Below are 18298 nucleotides of genomic sequence, written 5' to 3' on the forward strand. Positions count from 1 at the left end.
TTTTATATAATAGTACCTTATCAGATGAAATTTTTCCAAAAGTACCCACACTTGTTGCTTCAAGGGTTCTCCATCCTACAGTAAAGTTTTGGATCGATTTAGTAATTGGTAATACAAAAAATCTCATCAAAAACAAGGAAAAAATAGGATGCAAACCTCACATACGTAGGATTGATTTTTTTATTTCATAGTCCCATTTTAAGATGACAGGCTCATGAAAGACTGATCTTAAGATAGAAATAATGAATGTGAAAATGATGTAGCAGCTAAAGACTGTACATTTGTCAACAATTAAGCTTGTCAGGTTGTTCTTCTGCAAATCTTACCGATTTCGTGCAACAAATCGTGGACTTACTGGACTGGTTGGTTTATAAAACACTTATCAGTAAAGCGGAACTTTCTCTGATCATGACTTGAGCTTTAATTAGGTCGTTCGCTGCGCAGAACTTCCTAACAGTAATTTGTATTCAACGCCAAGACAGGTGTATAGGACATGGTTTGCGCTTAACGATTGTAACTCCCCATCTGAGCCAGAGTTTGCATGCTCGCTGTAACATTTTCTTACGTATTGTAGTCCAATTCTACGATTAACTGCTAGCCCCGAGATTGGATGATGTGATCCGGTGCAGATTGCTTCTGATAGTGAGGTATATACCATACCATTAATATAATGTTACGTGTATGTAAATACTAGAGGGTACGCCCCCTGGCTGCTACGTTGCCCAACCCCGGAGGGCTACCCCGGTAACTACTTTCCAAGATTCACTGCTTTCGGATGAGCGGAGCGCAGTAGATATAGTATAATTATACTACATACAATGGGAAACTTGGATATTTAATATAAATTTTAAGAAGTTTTAAATGTCTGGGAACGCATGTTATTCTTATTATCTGAGTAAGCACATATTCAAAATGGTTTGTCGCTAACCAAATTACAACCAGGATATTGTACATAGCTTTGGAAGAAAACAGAACTACACAAAACTCGTCAGAGGATTTTGGATGGCGATGGAAACTAATATATATTTAGAAATATTTGACATAAAATTGTAGAAGTGTCTTTAAGGTCGGCTGATGGCTCGACCGTTGAGTGAGTATCATGATCATTCATTATACCAAGTTTCACGGTCAAAAGCTCAAGGAGTCATCTAAGTCCTCCTGTGTCCCAGGACTTACCTTATTTTGATTTTTTGTAACGGAACTTAGCCCATTCTGAAACGAAAATTCAATGAAAATGTAAATTAGTTGTCATATTGTAAGGTACGTGCGAGAATACTTTTTTGGGTCCAAACAGAAATGCTTGGCAAAATGAGAGGAAACTGTATGAAATGCACTTCTAATAACTGAAGGAATCTGAACCTGAGCCGGTGATATGGTCTGGAGCTGAACGACATTTTCACACTGCAGAATTTTATTTAAATTACTATTCATTTGCTGAATAGTGGTTGACAATTTTCATTTAAGGTACCTATTTCATGTATTGTGTTTGTGGTTTCACGACGAGTCTTATGAGCTTGTCAATTCAAAACATGTTCCCGTCAATAAATTAAAAATAATATAAACAAAATAATAAGTATAAGCTAAAATTTATTTAAATACAGCTACTCCTTTACAATGTTGAATTGCAAATTGAGCTCTGATGCTTTTATTCTAGGCTTTCACATCCCTGAAAAGCAAGACATTTTAGTCAATAAATTTATACTTCAAATTTAATATCGATTACAGTCATTATTTTTGGCCGGTGTTTCAAAAGCTCCCAGGAGATAGCATTGCGTAAAAATTTGAATGTGATTGTATGTGTGAAAAGGGAGTTTATCTCCCGGAAGAAAATTTGTTTCAACTTTTTTCAAACATACACCAAGTTTTTCACAACCGAATAATTTTTTTTTGGAATTTTAGGTTTTTTATCTCCTCCAACTTTTAAGCGCTCAGGGTCAAACTTGCGCAAAAATTTCCAGATTTTTTCCCTTCATGCTTTAGCAAAAAGTTGAGGGAAATTGCCTCCCGGAATATGAGGTCTCTTTTTATAGATCCGGTCCGAAATAAACTAAAAATATTATGTTAATCAGACCTCCGAGTATTTGCATGCATATACCTCGTATATACTACACGCAAATCGGACTAAAAATAACAAGTTGAGAGGTCAGAGAACGGATAGCAATGATTATAGTCTTTGTGGATCAATTCTAAAGCTACCTTTTATCATTTGTTCATTTTGAGTCAATTGATGGCACAAAGATCGGTTGTTGACAGGGGGTTGCTCTCCACCGTATTCTTTTGGCAAAACTTTTGGCTCTACAAAAGCGTGGAGCGACTTGAAATTCTTTCCGTGAATTTTAATCTGAAAAAATCAACAAAATAACATTCGTGGCTAACGATACTCTAATGGTATTTTTATTACAAAGTTCCTTCCATTAGGGACTATAGATCAAATTTTCTAACGTTTACATAGAGGTCCAGTGGCGCAAACTATTTACGGCTCCCCGGCTGCATCGTCAACCTTGAGGTATACTTCTTGAGAATGTCTCAGTTGTCCCTTTTAACCTCACTAAAAAAAGAAGAATCTTTGCTTTGCCGCCGTTAAGTATTTTTTCTTAAATCAAGAATTTTTCTGCTTAATATCCCTGGTGAAAATTGGCAGTAGAATCTGTGTTCCAAAAAACCATAGACCTACAGCCGGCTGTAAGATTTCCAATAGCTTCTATAGCCGGCTACACAATTTCTTATAGCCTTTTATAGCCGATGGCGATTAAGCAACAGCCAGGCGATAAAGTGTATGCTAAACGTCACTAATTACGGATGCTGGGACTTAGAGAGTTTTTGGACCACTGCTCTCTTTTTGGACCGTAGTATCTTGATTTATTTTGCGAGGAAAGCTCCGTACTTTTGATGGATGCCTGCCATTCCTAATATATTAGAGCGCCTTTAGTTTCGCATAATACTGTGCAATACCTCTGGGGTGAAATAGTTCCTTCAGGCGCCGTGGCACGCTGCGGCGCGGCAGGCGGGCAGCCAGCGCTGAACGCGCATTGGCGCCTACAAACCTAACAGGGATACTTCACGCGTTGCGCAATGCGTGAAGTATCCCTGTTAGGTTTGTAGGCGCCAGTGCGTCGCCGCTCCGCTTTGTGTTAGGCTCTAATATTTAATCCGGTGGAGTCAGCGTTATTCAACTCATGATTTTGAAATGTTTGCACATCCTGTATGGATTATTCTCATTTTAATTGATGAAAAAAAATATGTAGTAAAGGAAAATATAACGTGTGTTTTGTAAATATTAAGGTGATTCCGTATCAAACTTAAAGATTTCCAAAGCACACGAATTTCTACACAATTTCTTATAGCCATTTATAGCCGATGGCGAAAAAGCAACAGCCAGGCGATAAAGTGTAATGCCCGGCGATAGGAACTATAGCCCGGCTGCATAATTTTTTATCGCTTCGTATAGCCCGGCCGTATGATTTTCTCCGCATTCTACAGCCAGCTATATGATTTTCTGTAGCCTTCTTTAGCCGGCTGTAAGAATTCTTATGTTATTTTGAAACGCAGCTCTTATCGCCAATTTTTATCAGGGATAAACTACTTTTTTGCTGAACCTAAGCATTATTTTTCTTGTATCAAGAGAAATTTAGCTTAAATCAAGATAAAAACAAAATCTTGGCGGCAAATTCAAGAATCATCATGCTTGAGCCAAGCACATTTTTTTTCAGTGATAGTGTTCGCTCTTGTCGCTTGTCTTGTATTTAGTAGCTAGTATTTATATTCATTTTGAGGCTCCACGATCTTGTATTTATATATTTACTTGAGGTAAGAAAAATAAACAAAAATATAAGCTAATCATTTATTTTATACTCACTCGTTTCCGTAATTTTTCCTTCAGGAACGGTTTGAAACAATTGTACAACGCCTCGAAGAAGAATGGAGTGTTGACGATGTGAATTGCTCGAGTTCGAACAGGAAATGTGTCCTGCAAAAAAGTTAAAATTTCCAAAAGATAAAAATTGTATTTGCTGTTAAATGAATACAATTATTAATCGACGAGTTTGTTAGAGTGTGTTCTACCACAAGGGGATTCTTTTTTCCAGTTTACCCGCCATTGCTCATGAAAATAGAATTCTGCCGAAGACCCTCCACGCAACCTTACTTCCATTGGCTCACGCAGTGCACGGGTAGAAAAATTTGAGGATCGAAGAACTTTTTCCTCGTGAGGGGTCTTAAGAGTTGAATTATTTGAAATTCAGAGGGAATTACTTGAAGACTACGTAAAGTCGTCCTTCACATTATTCCCCATTGGCATGAGTTGCTTAAATTTAGCTCCCATTGGCATTGCCTACTGTTGCCTAATGTTACTGGAGAATAAATACCCAAAATAAGTTCTCTAAAACACAAATCTTAGCGATTTTTTTTGTAGAAATACCGTTTCAAAATTTACGGGGTTTAAAAAAAAATGTCTATCGTTCTTTGACGGTGGGGTCACATCACGTGGTGCGCACTCGTATGCCAACGTGCTAAATATATTTGTATGATTATATTTGCACGATCTCTTCAAAATTAAGGAGTTAAGGGAAAAAATACGGTGAATCCAACAGGTGTCGTGCAAACTGCACAAGTCCTAAATCTTTCCGTGTGGCCTTGGGATACGAACTTCCGCTATAAATTTGACTCCGAACTTTCCAGCCCGAAATATTTGTTTGAGTGACAATACGAGATCTCAGTTTTTGATCAAGCAAAATTGGACTGCATTTTGCAAATTTGAAACTAGGATTTCTGCCGCATCTGTAAAAACACGCATGTACCTAGGGATAATAGTGGTGCCTACATTGTTTCTAAACTGAGCCAGAAATTGCAGTTCCTAACTGCAAGATGTGGTCCAATTAGCGCTTGTATAGTTCGAAAAACGCCAGCTGAAACTTTTCAGTTCTCTGTTCTATCTGTAAATCTTTTGTATCCGCCTGTGCTCTGTAATGGAGATGTTGCATGTGTGAGGAATTTGCGATTTGACTGTTGGTTCTTATGTAAAAGTTCGCGAGAAACACGATGGTGCCACTGGTTTTTTCTGAAATCAACTCCCAAGCTCAAAAAAAGCTCTCAAGTTGAGGCCAAAATGGAGGGGATATCCCACGCTATCCTGAGAGTCCACCTCTACATCAAGACAAACTCTCCATGCAAAGATAGGGAGCAAATACATTAGCAGTGATGCCACTTTATTTGGGGACTCTACAACTGAAAACACGGCAACTCTGCAAATGTAGTTGTTCCCTATCTTTGCATGGAGAGTTTGTCTTGATGTAGAGGTGGACTCTCAGGATAGCGTGGGATATCCCCTCCATTTTGGCCTCAACTTGAGAGCTTTTTTTGAGCTTGGGAGTTGATTTCAGAGAAAACCAGTGGCACCATCGTGTTTCTCGCTAACTTTTATATCTGAAGCAACAGTCAAATCGCAAATTCCTCACAAATGCAACATGTCCATTGCACTATGATCTGTAAGTTTTAAAGTGAAAGTATAAAAAAAATCACCTGTAAAGCGTTTAGAACAACGTAAACATTACGTGGAGTAATCAGTCTCATATGGCTCAGAGTGAATCCGGCTAAATCTATGAGTAAAATCAGTCCCGCAACCTGCGTCTTGGGATCTTCCGTAAGGAACTGTACGCTAGTCGCTAAAGCGGACACTATTTGCTCTGGCTCCAAGATGCTAGGATCCATGTTACCTGTAAAATATTCGGGGAACGTTCCGACGGTATAATAAAAATCAACACGTTAAATATATGAGTATTTCCGTTGCAATAATAGGTCCTTTATACGCAAAAAATACAACCGGAAAGTTTCAGATAAAAACTTCGGAAATAAAATTTTATACAGGGGAAATAGCACAAAAATCACGATGGTCAATTTATAAAAGTCCGTAATCTACCCCTTAAGACGCAATTTGCGTAGTTTGAAATGCCATCTTTTGAATTCCCCGCGTTTGCAGCCATGGTTTTCTAGCCAACCAAAACGAGCAAAGTAGACGTAAAAATCAGCGTTTTTTGTGAGATATTAAGTTTGAAGGTTAGAAAAGGTCAGAAAGAAGTCAGATATAGACGATGTAAGTCGGCAATCACATATATAACTCGGTTTGTGACGTCACAGACTTCCTGTCATACTATATTTTTTCAATTAAAAACTACTCAACAGCAATTCTTTAAAACTGCCGTGATTTTTCTTCTCTGTGCGAAGAAAATTCTGCATCAACTTCAAGGAATGATTTCAATTTGTTCTCTTTTAAAAAATAATATCGAGGCGGAGATTTTCAGACACCGCAAACGAGATATGTGATCGCGAACTTAGGCCGATCATATAGTACTTTAAATTTGAAAATAAAGACATTTTGGAGACCTAAAATTGTTGGTACCACATTACCGAATATGTAAGTGAGGTGAGAAGAAATAGTGATCAAACTTAGATGAAATGACTAATAATAACGAAAATCAACACAGACTAGATGAAAATGGGAGACCGTTAAAAGTTGAAAATGTTGCATTATAGCTATTGCAGTGAGAGTAGAGTGCAGACAGGCTTAGCAGGATCATCATTTTGTGAGTGAAAGACTCGAAGGAAAAATATTGAAACAAATAGACGGGTGTCAGTTCGAACGCGAAATAACACATTGCGATGCGCGCTGCTTCGAGGAATTTTTAATATGAGGTTGATGATCATCGGGATAGTAGTGTATAAAATAATAATGAAAGAAGTTTAGCAAAACATACTACCATCGATTAATCATTGAGATAGTATGAAATGTCGATCGCGAGATCTGTGATTCATAAAATAGTTCTGGTCTGCAAAGAGCTTTAATTAATGGATTTGGTGCACAAAAGAAAGCCGCAAAAGTGCACGGTTGCCAGTTTCAGCGGGTAGATTTGTTTTGGCGCATGATTTGCATAATGTGTGGATACTGCACTCACGTCGGCCTGCCTCACGGTTGACCGAATGGTTGTATTTCAGCGAGATGCCTCTATTTTAACACGGGCGGACTGACATCAAAAAAGGAAGCTACTATGATTTTAGTGTCCCTCTGAGAAGATTATTCCCCAGTTGGATGGAGAGGAGGGGGAGTTCGGAGGCCCTCCCACTTAAATTTTTTGAAAATTAGGTACCCCGAGGACTCAATTTTTGGTTGCTTCCATAATGAAGTATCACCCTTTCCCCTACAATTTTTGTTGTTCCGGGGGAGGAAATCTCGTTATCATCCTCGAATTAAGCCCACGTAAAAGGGAAAAGTAACTTCCCTGTCAAACAGTCAAAAAGAGTCAAAAGACATTGCGCACAAATTTCTTCCAACACTTGTTACCGACATCATCAATGCATTCTCGAGAAAAAGTAAAATTTTGGGGAGAGGACACCCTCTTTCTCTCCACTGTCTAAATGTTAGCTTTGAGAGGCCTCAGGGTCCCGGTACCCCCCACCCCCTCTGTATATAGCTAAACTCAATCGAGACTGTATCATATAGCCACGCTCATGCGTTTGAAGACCATTACCTAACAAACCTTCATTATACCGATTCGCATTCCTGCGATTTATCGAAACAGCATGTAAACCGCTTGCAAAATGCTAGGATATTGCTAGTTGCCTGCGACATATCGATATATATTGATAGTTAAAAGCAGTACCTTTAACTTTGTTTTTAGACTTCGGAAGATGATTCTCGTCACGAACTCATTGATTCCAGCGATCAAAATTTCGTTTCTCCAAAATTAATTCACCAAAAGTTTGACATTTAAAATACATCGATCCCACTGAGACTGCACTGCGCAAAAGTTGAAGATCAATCTTAATAATGAAAGTTAGAAATTTTATTTGCATGGTCAATTTCGCGTTCAATCTTGCAACTCAGACCGGGCAAAAAGTGGGAGTGGACTAAGTTTCGGGGACGAACGATGCAGTGGCGAAGGGCGAATGATCAATTATCGATATTTCCCCATTTGAAACTATAGTAAAGAATCGATTATTACGGTGTTCGTTGCGAACACCCTATTTATCGATCCTTTTCTATAGATTTAAATGGCAGCTCAGTCGATTTATCGCAAAGCACGCATCGCGAGACCTGGAAATTGCGGGGGAGGGGACAACATGAATGAGCCATGAGCGACAAAGAAAGAAAGAAAGGTGAAGAGTGTGCGTCGAAGGCGATGAAAATTTGAATAATGGGACGCACTGTGCTCAAATGCAGTTATGTCAATGACACTGGGCACTAACAATCGATCAGCCGTCGCGTCGTCGACAATGATAGTATCATCATTAGCATCTGATTACTGATTCCCATGCACCCTGCCCGGAATGACGGCTCGCTAGGTCAACGACGACTGCACTGCCAACCAGCTGAATTTTGCGGAAATCCATTTTGCAATTGCAGCGGAGCGAGGCGTGAATGATCGATTATCGATATTTCCCCATTTGAAGCTATGGTAAAGAATCGATTATTAAGGTATACCCTGTTTATCGATCCTTTTTCATACGTTTAAATTGCAGATCAATCGATATATCGCAAAGCACGCCATGCCACTGAAGTGCAGTCGTCTAATTTGCCGCGCCAAGGAAAAGTGTCGTACGAATATTCCAAGGTTACCAAAAGAGGGTTATCGAAAGTGACCGCTTCTGGGCTCACCATGAATTTCCTCAACTCTATGATCTTTTGCTCATTGTAGGCTCATCTTACGGAACGCATTATGATTTGGTCATTTTTGGTCTCTTTTCGGGTCTAATATTAGCCTAAAGGTGGAGAAATGGTGCAAGATCTACACTATTTCGCGGGGAAAACAAAGCCAGGAAGTTCCAAAAATTATAATTAGAGTCAAAAATAAATTTATTTTAACTCTAATGAGTAAGTCTATGAGTCTAACCAGTACAAAACTGATGGGGGAGAGTGTTCAGCTCGGGCAGTTTGCATTGGAATATTAAGTTAGAGCCACGCCAAGAGATCTATACCGGTTTGGGTCTTTTTAGACCTCATCAGCAGATCACACTCGTCAGTGAACTCAACTTAGGTAACATGCCGCAAAATTCAAGACGGCATTAAAACGCCGTCATGTTTCTCCACCTTATTACATACAGTTTGGGCCACTTCTTAGTGTTTTTTTTCTCTCTCAATTATTAGCCTAAATATGAAAGCCTGACAACTGAGTTTGGCGAAAATTACAAGTTTTACGGGTTTGCATTCGAATCTGCGAAAAAAACCTCATCAAACATTGGCTCCGGCTCCAATTTCAGAATTTGATCAAAATTAGACCACATCTTGCAATTAGGACCTACGATTTCTAGCTCAGTTAAGAAACAACGTATATGCCTACAGTTTCCTTATGCACATAAGTGTTTTTACAGATGAGCCAGAAATTTTAGTTCTAAATTGCAAAATGCAGTCCAATTAGCAACCCGCCTTCCCCTCTCCCTCCGCCCTTTTAATCGTCAGATTCGTCCGATTTTTCGATGGATCTCATCCGATGTAACGATTATTTGATGTATAATTCATGATAATTGTGCATTCAGGATCTTAGAATCGTTTAAAATACTGTTGTATGCTGCATATTTTTACAGAGAATTCTTTCTTGCAAGAGAAACGAATTATTTTGTCTAAAATTAGGGTAAAAAATCAAAATTTCAATCTAAGTAAAAATATTTGACCATTTGCCTAGGCATTTGACAAAATGCCTGAATTGGCTAATTGCCTTCGACATTGATTACACGAAAAATGCTAGCTGTCGGTTATTCTCCAAAAACATGTCGCATTTTGATGAACCCGAGGACTCAAGAGTACATGACACAAGTGAATGGGTTAGACGTAGTATTCCGTGCGTCAAAACACCCGAACGTCGCAAATTTTAGGCTCACGTGTTTTTGATTTGCACTTGTAGACACAGGACATAAAAGTTTTCTTCGACGTAGTTAGCATACATCGTATTATTGTCTTGATGGCGCAGCTCTCTCACTGTCATCCACTAAAATTATTCCATACGGATGAACTGATGCGTAATGTATAAAAAGAAGAGGCATATGTAGGTCACATCGAAGACTCTCGTCGCTTTAGAAAGCAAAGTTGAAATTGCGACTGAATATTTTACAATTTTAACCTCACGAAATGAAAAACAGTGACCCCCAAAATATCGGCCTCGATATCCTCAAAACTGTTCATGTTTTCAATTACCCCTTTCACTTTTCTCCTACGCTTCGAGTGACTATTTTAGACGATACAGTTAATCATCAAACTCTCTGTTCAACGGACTCAATTCGACAAATTGCTCGGCAAAAACATCACCGAAAATAAGTGATGTTGATTTAACATTCTGGATGTAAAAAAGTGTGTGCGAGAACTTTCAAAATGTTTAATAACCCCCTACAGCAGTTAGTATTACATCTTGACATTGCTAAAGTAACTGCCGTACGGGTTAATTCAGCATTTTGAAAGTTCTCGCACACTTTTTTTACATTTAGAATGATTAATCAACATAACTTTTTCTCGGTGAATCCAAACCGTCAATAATTGTCACTTGTCAACCGAGGCTCAATTTTGCGGAAAAGGGGAGGAGAGGAACTGAATTCACTGTTTACATACAAAAATGTATTCCAAGTTCACCTCTTGGCAAGATTTTGCATCTACTTTTCTCTAAAATTTGCGCGTCAAATTCCTTCAGAAATCAAACAAAACAAAATTACTGTACTTCAAATTACGCACAAGGACATGATAGTCACACCTTTCAGTATCACTATAATATGGACGGGACGCTTACACGATAACACGTGGAAGCAACCAGTGGCGTAGCGTGCTTTGCGATATATCGATTGATCTGACCTTTAAACCTATGGAAAAGGATCGATAAACAAGGTGTTCGCAACGAACACCTTGATAATCGATTCTTTACTACAGCTTTAAATGGGGAAATATCGATAATCGATCATTCACGACACGCCACTGGAAGCAACTATTCGTGCTCTGGGGATGTTCGTGTTGCGTATAGAGAATTTGAAGGCTCTCCAGTTTTTCTTACCCGCCTGATCTGCTTCAGCCGCTCGGACGGTTGTTTAGACTATTGGAATAACTTCCAGAGAGGGGAGGGGCAGGGGGCCTTCCAGACAGTGGCGTGGCGTGAATTGCGATAAATCGATTGTTATTCCATTTAAACCTATGGTAAAGAATCGATTATTAAGGTGGTCGCTGCGAACACCCTGTTTATCGATCCTTTTCTATAGGTTTAAATGGCATAACAATCGATATATCGCAGTTCACGCCACGCCACTGCTTCCAGAGGGCCTCGGGGCGTGGGCTGGAATGTTCGTCTCAATATATGTTTGGAATATAACAAATAGTAAGCATGACTGAAGCGGAATCAGGTACTCATAGGTGTACATCACACACAATTTATCAGGTAACGGGTTAACATTGCCTTTATTTCAACCTCTGATATCGCTACTTGGTGTTTTTTCTTTTTTCTTATGTTCGTTTTTTTATTTTTTATTTTTACTTGATGGGAATCTACAACATGACTACTTGTTCAAAAAATTGGTCATTATAGTTGCACTTCGACGGTGAAACTACCAAACCACGTATCTCGTTTGCGGTGTTTAAAAATCTACGCTCACATTTTATTTTTTTGAAGTACCTAGACCAAATCAATATCATTCCTTGAAATTTTCACAGAATTTTCTCCGCACGATGAGGAAAAATCACACAAATTTTCGAGACTGGACGTAAAGTAGTGTTTCATTTAAAAAATAAAGTATGACAGGAAGTCTTCGACGTCGCAAACCGATATACGTGGTTTGGTAGTTTCACCGTCGACTTGTAAGAGTTGAACAGAAAACTGAGCCTACAATAATTACGGACACGGTTCAAAAAGATTAGTTGCATTGTTTAAACAGGATTTGCGGTCACACGGGGAGCCGCGGAATTTACGGCCCTCGAAACGGAAAAGTATGACGGACATTTATTCATCTATAAATCTAGTATCTATGTAAGAATGTAAATAAACCATAACTTATCGGAAGACTTATTATGAACACCAGCGCCTAACTGACGGTAAGAAAGTTAATCAAAGCTTCATAATTACTCTATGAAATTGCATTATAAAGAGATCGAATGCAAAAAACGACGGACTTGCAGAAGAAAACTAGTAAGAGTGTGAGATTGAAGAGGAGGAAGAGAGAAAGAGATTTTAAGAGAGGAGGTTAAGATAAAAGCGAAACTAGGAAAACGAAATATCAATACGTGGAGAGGGAAGGAGGTGCAATGTAAAGGTCAGGTATATTCCATCGTAGAAAGGTCGTTGACATAGATTTCAAACAGAGGCAAGCCTTATCATACGAATAACAAAATTGAAATAGTAAATCCTTGGGTAGACAAGTTTGTGGATGTTGGTTATCTGTGCAGTGTGCATGCTGCTTTAATGCCGTAATAGTAACGCTTTAAAATTAGAGACGCATTTTAGAGTTAATTATCATGCGTTGGATAGGGTGCCAATCGGAGAAGGGGCGAAACTTTAAAGAAAACTTTACGGTTTTCTTTCTTCCCTTCAAACTTTGACAAATTCATATTTTACCCAAAATGTTTACGTCGTTACCATCAAATTAGGAACAATACATTTTTAGCAAAATGAAAAAAAATGTTGCACCATTTTTACACTTAACGAGTAATTATTTCACTGTAAGAATGTTAAAAATATAGAGAAAAGAAAACTGCGAAAATGCTGGATCTAAGATACACAGCGATCATGAAGCTGTGAAAAGAGGAACATTTCGGACACAAAAGTAGCAATCATTTGTACCTATGATTTAAGACAAGTTCACCCCCGCCCTTGGCGTATAGAATATGACTCGCACTTTGCACAGTATTTTACAGAATTTAAATATAACCTTACCGCCTTTGAGTATTAAAATTGACCTTCCTTCAGAATCTCTGTTCTCCAGGATGGTGTGTGTCACTTTACTGTAAACAAACCATTTTTCAGATGGTAGAGTTGTTTCATAATACTTCGGGTATTTCAATCGCATTTCATAGTACTGTAAAACCTATAGAGAACAAAACAAAGCATGATTAAATGATAAAATTTCATAAAAATTATGCAGGGCTAAAAAATCAGATGCTTGAGACGAAGTCATATCCCCTGGAGTCGACAAAAAATGCAATTAACCGAAGGATCCGGTCTATAAACATCCTGGGAGTAATTTTACGTAGAAGCATTCGAAAAGTAATTTGCATGGAAATCTCTTTGAAAAATTAAACGGCGCTTAATAGCCTAGGGTGACTATAACTGAAGTCTGGCAACTATTATCTTGCCTATTTTAGATTGGCGTTACTCGAATTAACAAATACCTCAGTTTTTTCCCAAAAAATGTCACGAGGCTCGATCATGCACTGCATCGTTGAATTAAAAAATACTCTATAGAGTAATACATATCGACGTCGTAAGTCCGCAATCACATATCTCGTTTGCGGTGTCTGAAAATTTCCGCTTCCTTGTTATTTTTTTAAAAGGAGAACAAATTGACATCATTCCTTGAAGTTTATGCAGAATTTTCTTCGCACAGAGAAGAAAAATCACGGCAGTTTTAAAGACTTTCCGTTGAGTGGTTTTCCGTTTAAAAAATAAAGTATGGCGAGAAGTCTACGACGTCGCAGACCGAGTTATGTGATTGCCGACTTACACCTTTGATATGTATTCTATAACATTTAGCATGATTTTTGAACTCCATTAGAGGAAAAAATGACTTGATTCGAGCAGAAATATGCTCAAATATACCGCCGAGAAGATTTCCTTATGAATCAATAAAGAAAATAATGCTCAAGTACAGAAGAAAATATGCTTATATAAAAAGGAAAGTCACTTCCATCAAGTAGAAACCCGCTTCAACTCAGTTATTTTATTCTTGATTCAAAATAAAATCTTCTTGACAGCATACTCAAGAATGTTCCTGCTCAAATCGAGTCACTTTTTTCTGCGATGGAATTCAAAAGTTATGCTAAACGTTATTTAATACGGATGCTAGGACTTGGTGAGTTTTTGGACTACCGCTCTCTTCTTGTGCCGTAGTATCTTGATTTATTTTGCGAGGATCGCTCCGTACTCTTAAAGGATGCCTGTCATTCTGGATACGTTGGAGCGCCTTCAATTTCGTATGATACTGTGCAACACTTCTGTTGCAAAATAGTTGCTTGAAGCGCCGTGGCGCGGCGGCGGGCGAGGGCGACCAGCGCATTAGCGCCTACAAACCTAACTAGGATACTTCACGCATTGCGCAATGCGTGAAGTATCCTTGTTAGGTTTGTAGGCGCTAATGCGCATGTCGCGCTGGCATGGCAGTACGCCAGCCGCTCCGCTCTACGTTAGGCGCTAATATTTAAACTCGTGGAGTCAGCATTTTTCAACTCATTATTTTGAAATTTTTGCACACTTTGCATGGATTATTCTCATTTAAAATGTAAAATTTTACGTGGAAGCATTTGAAAAGCGATTTGCATGGACATTTCTTTGAAAAATTAAACTATAACTGAAGTCTGACAGCTATACTATCTTACCTATTTTAGACTAGCGTTACTCGAATTAACGAATACCGCAGTTTTTTCCCCAAAAATGTCACGAGACTCGATCATGGACCGGATGGTTGGATTGCAAAATATTCTATAGAGTAATACATAGAAAGTGTTGTCGTTTTTGACCCGGGCCTCGAGCCTATTATTATGGTGTCAGTGACTTCATTTACTTTGTAAAATTACCCGTTTGATGCAGGTTCTATTAAAAGCAGTTCATTTCCTTTTTTTGCGATCTTTAATGTATGCGTGCATGTCTAGTTCAAATAATTGCATTCTTTTTTTTATGAAAAAGGTTGTTCGCCTCCATTCTGGAATGAAATTTGGTTGCCTCAGGAGTAGTAGTATTTCCTTTAATTACCAATTCCAATATCATTTCAGAGAAATCATCTTGTACTTCGATGAAAGTATTATGATTTAAAGCTACTTCGGTTGGAAGACTTGATTTGTCAGCAACTAGAGAGAAACCATACGACTCAAAGTCATGGATATATAGTCTCCTTATGTTTTGATCTAATCACAAAGCACGTGTAAAGTTTCGCAGGTACAATTATGCTCTTTGCAGTTTACACGTAACTCCCTTCAATTTGTTTGCAAGCCACACATTATACATTCAAGTAATAACAGTCTGCAAATTCATGAAGAATAATCTCTTTATCGTTGTCAAATCTTGTCTCAAATATTGTGACCAATTCGTCGCACAGTGGCGCTGGCTTAACCAAAAAGTTTTCTTAGGAAGGGGGATCTAACTATAATAAAATCCCTGAAAAACACGAAGAATTACGTTGTTTGTGACAATTTTCTGGAGGAGGCCCAGCCCGCCAGCTACGCTACCGCAATTGCTGGCATGAAAGTAATCTTGAAAAGTTGTTGTGCTCATCCTTTTATTCACAGAAAAGTTCAATCGTTGAGCGTTCTATTTACGATACAAACGCAATTTGGCGGAGTTCGTGTGTTTTCACTGCACTTAATGTGTGTGATTTTTAATGTCAACTGCAACTGCTCTGGTTAGATGTTTTCAAACGTATGCAGATTGGATGTCAAATTGCATGGAAATTACAGAAGATAATTAAACAAGAGAATACTTTTCAAACTCTTAAAAACGCTGAGACGTATCTGAAACTAGTGAGCCTGGAGTCACACTGAGGCTGTGCATGATGCGAGTACCTACCATAAGTGTATATTGTTTGCATGATTTATTTTAAAAGATAATAAGAAATAGATAGGCAAATTGATGAAAGAATAAATTAATAGATCGAAGCATTGTAAAAAAAAAGATACGATACCATTTTAAGCGCTTTCTCAACATCGTGTTTCCTTGCACGCAGAAATGAAAGGAGAAATGGATCATCTGTCCTCGGATTTAGATCAGGCACGCCTAGAACGTGGAGAAAAAAAATTACGCTTTAAATCGGTTCATGCTGTTTATTTTTCCTGCTAAACCTATAAATACAGTGAGAAAGTAATGCTTTGTTTTTATTTAAAAAAATAAAAATGGACTGCATTCGAATCTGTGAGAATGAAAACACACCGACTCAGAAACTTAGAAATGCCCAAACATTAAAGATGCCTAATATTCATAATAATATAAGCCATTGAAAATGGCCCATCTGTATCGACTTGCACCCTTAAAACTCTCCAAAGTAGTTGGGGCCCCTCTGTTCTTTCTCAGGTCTCATGTATTTATTTGGATACTGTAATTATGAGGTCTTGGGGGTTCCTCCTTTGCTTTTGAAGCCTTCAGGCCCCCTTTAATACTACTAAATGTTTTAATTATGAGTCCCCATGGACCCGAATTTAAAATTAGCAAACCTTGTTTCCTTCGAGGCATTAATTGGACGCATTTTTGCCAAACGGAACTATGTGTATTAAGACATGAGCCCTGAGACCCATAAGAATATGTGCATAACACGGCTTACATCATAATGCACATAGTTCCGTTTGATAGAAATACATCCAATTGATTAATGCTCTACTCCCATTGTCGCTCACTCGTTAAGCCAGTTCTCCTTCAATATCTCGATAGGCAACATGGGCAGCTTGGAAACGGTAATAGTTGGCACATCCACTCGGCTTGTTCCTAGCGTTTCAAATTCTGGACGTGTGTATAAATCCGAATTCACAGAATGGGCAAATTTTAGAATCTGCTAATTGAACCATAGAGAGCTAATTGTTCTTATATTTACTAGGAGCAAGAGAATAAAAATTCAATACGTACTCTGAAGCAATATCCTTAGTTTGTCAAGGTTAGATCTAGCCTGAGCACAATTTTCGCAAACTTCAACTTCTGCTTTCTTTAACCATTCATCGTTTAAGTCAAATGGGTCATTTCGTGGCACGCAGACAAACCCCTGCTTGTCCGGCATTGAAAAATGTATGACTTTGTCCACGGTTCCGACTAAGACTCTGGGCACAAACTGCAAATTGATGAATATTAGTCAAAATAGTTAGCTTGACCGCTAAGAAATGTATCCAGGGGGTTTGAATTCCCTCTTATACGCCGATCACTTTCCAAAAAAAGAAAGGTGGGCCAGTTTCCAGGCTTTTTTGCTTTCGGATCGACCCTCCGCAAAATATTTTCGATCATGATTTCCGATTCCACTCCCACAAGTGTTAACGAAAATTCGAATACACAATACACAAATACACGCAAATTCAAAATATACGCAATATTCGCAATACACAATACTGCCGGAACAAAGGAAACCTCCATCAAAACATTCAAGAGTTACCAAATTTCTCTGTAATAAACATTTATTTTTGAGGAAAGTTATGCTTATTTTTCCTTGCAATTTTCAGATATTTCAGATCAAATTGCGAACAAAATTGTCTAAAAAATTTGAAACGACGTATTCACAATTTTCCCAGTAAATTCGTTTTATATTGATGGATATATTGCAACGTCTGAAGGCTCATACGCCGTTCATCTACAGTACGGTAGGATACGACTGTGGTCGAAATGCTTTCACATTCTGAAGACCTCTGAAACCTGGTTGAAAGAAAAAAACCTAAAAAAAGTAAACACTTTTACTTTTCTTCTGGACTTTATGCGAAACAATCCTAAAAATAGAGAGGAAATTTAGGATACAATTATAAAGAATTTGTAGCACATACCAGAGCAAGATCCAGACGCACGTTTTTCACGAACTAAACTTTAAAAATAATAATTATGGTAAGTAGCAAACTCGGCAGTTATCGAGGCATTCAGGAAGGTTTGATAACTTCTGCCTCCTCTAATCACAACTGATCGGTAAAAAGTAGGTCGATTTAAAACTCTAAGATAATTAACCTGTCATTTTTATTCTCTATGATTCAGTTGGACGTATTTATGCTAAAAGGAACTATGTTCCACACACACCCTATGCACATAGCTCCTTTTAGCATAAATGCGTCCAGTTGAGAGAGGACGCGTGAATTGTGATTAGCAGATCATCTCACAAAACAATTGGATGAATAATGGAATCAGAGCTCTCTTTTAGAAGTCGTTCACCTGATTGTCTCAAATGGATTGTGAGTCTATCGGAGCACTTCACGCAGCTGCTTCACTAGACAAACTATTCGTCGTTTTTCCTACGAAAGAACGGAACTACAATTCAATATTGCCAAATTTTAAACAAAACGGCGGGTGTATTCAACAGCAATGAGGTACAATATCGAAAGTTGATAAACTTTCAATTAGTATTCAGGACTATAAAGTGGGCAAAAATTTTTTCAGAATATCACACGCTTCATAAAATAAAG

General features: G+C 38.2%; 1 protein-coding gene across 1 annotated transcript; it reads right to left on the minus strand.

Moving 5' to 3' along the window:
• Positions 1-279: 279 nt before the first annotated feature.
• On the minus strand, positions 280-18066 carry LOC109035242 (clavesin-2). The gene is made up of 8 exons (XM_019048814.2): positions 17672-18066; positions 16776-16974; positions 15844-15935; positions 12888-13038; positions 5518-5711; positions 3857-3967; positions 2197-2341; positions 280-1212 (listed from the first exon to the last, which is right to left on the minus strand). The coding sequence occupies exons 2-8, from the start codon at positions 16921-16923 to the stop codon at positions 1178-1180; spliced, it is 876 nt and encodes a 291-aa protein (XP_018904359.1). The 5' UTR covers positions 16924-16974; positions 17672-18066; the 3' UTR covers positions 280-1177.
• Positions 18067-18298: the final 232 nt, after the last annotated feature.

This window comes from Bemisia tabaci, chromosome 1 (assembly GCF_918797505.1).
Source record: "Bemisia tabaci chromosome 1, PGI_BMITA_v3".
In the NCBI taxonomy this organism is placed as follows: domain Eukaryota; kingdom Metazoa; phylum Arthropoda; class Insecta; order Hemiptera; family Aleyrodidae; genus Bemisia; species Bemisia tabaci.

Bases quoted from the DNA above. Each gene is read 5' to 3' on its own strand.
- LOC109035242 (XM_019048814.2), bottom strand. From the start codon at position 16,923: ATGCCGGACAAGCAGGGGTTTGTCTGCGTGCCACGAAATGACCCATTT. The intron at 15,936-16,775 runs GTACGTATTGAA...TCCACGTTCTAG, and splicing joins ACTAAGGATATTGCTTCAGA to GCGTGCCTGATCTAAATCCG. The intron at 5,712-12,887 runs GTAAGGTTATAT...AATATTTTACAG, and splicing joins AATTTTAATACTCAAAGGCG to GTAACATGGATCCTAGCATC.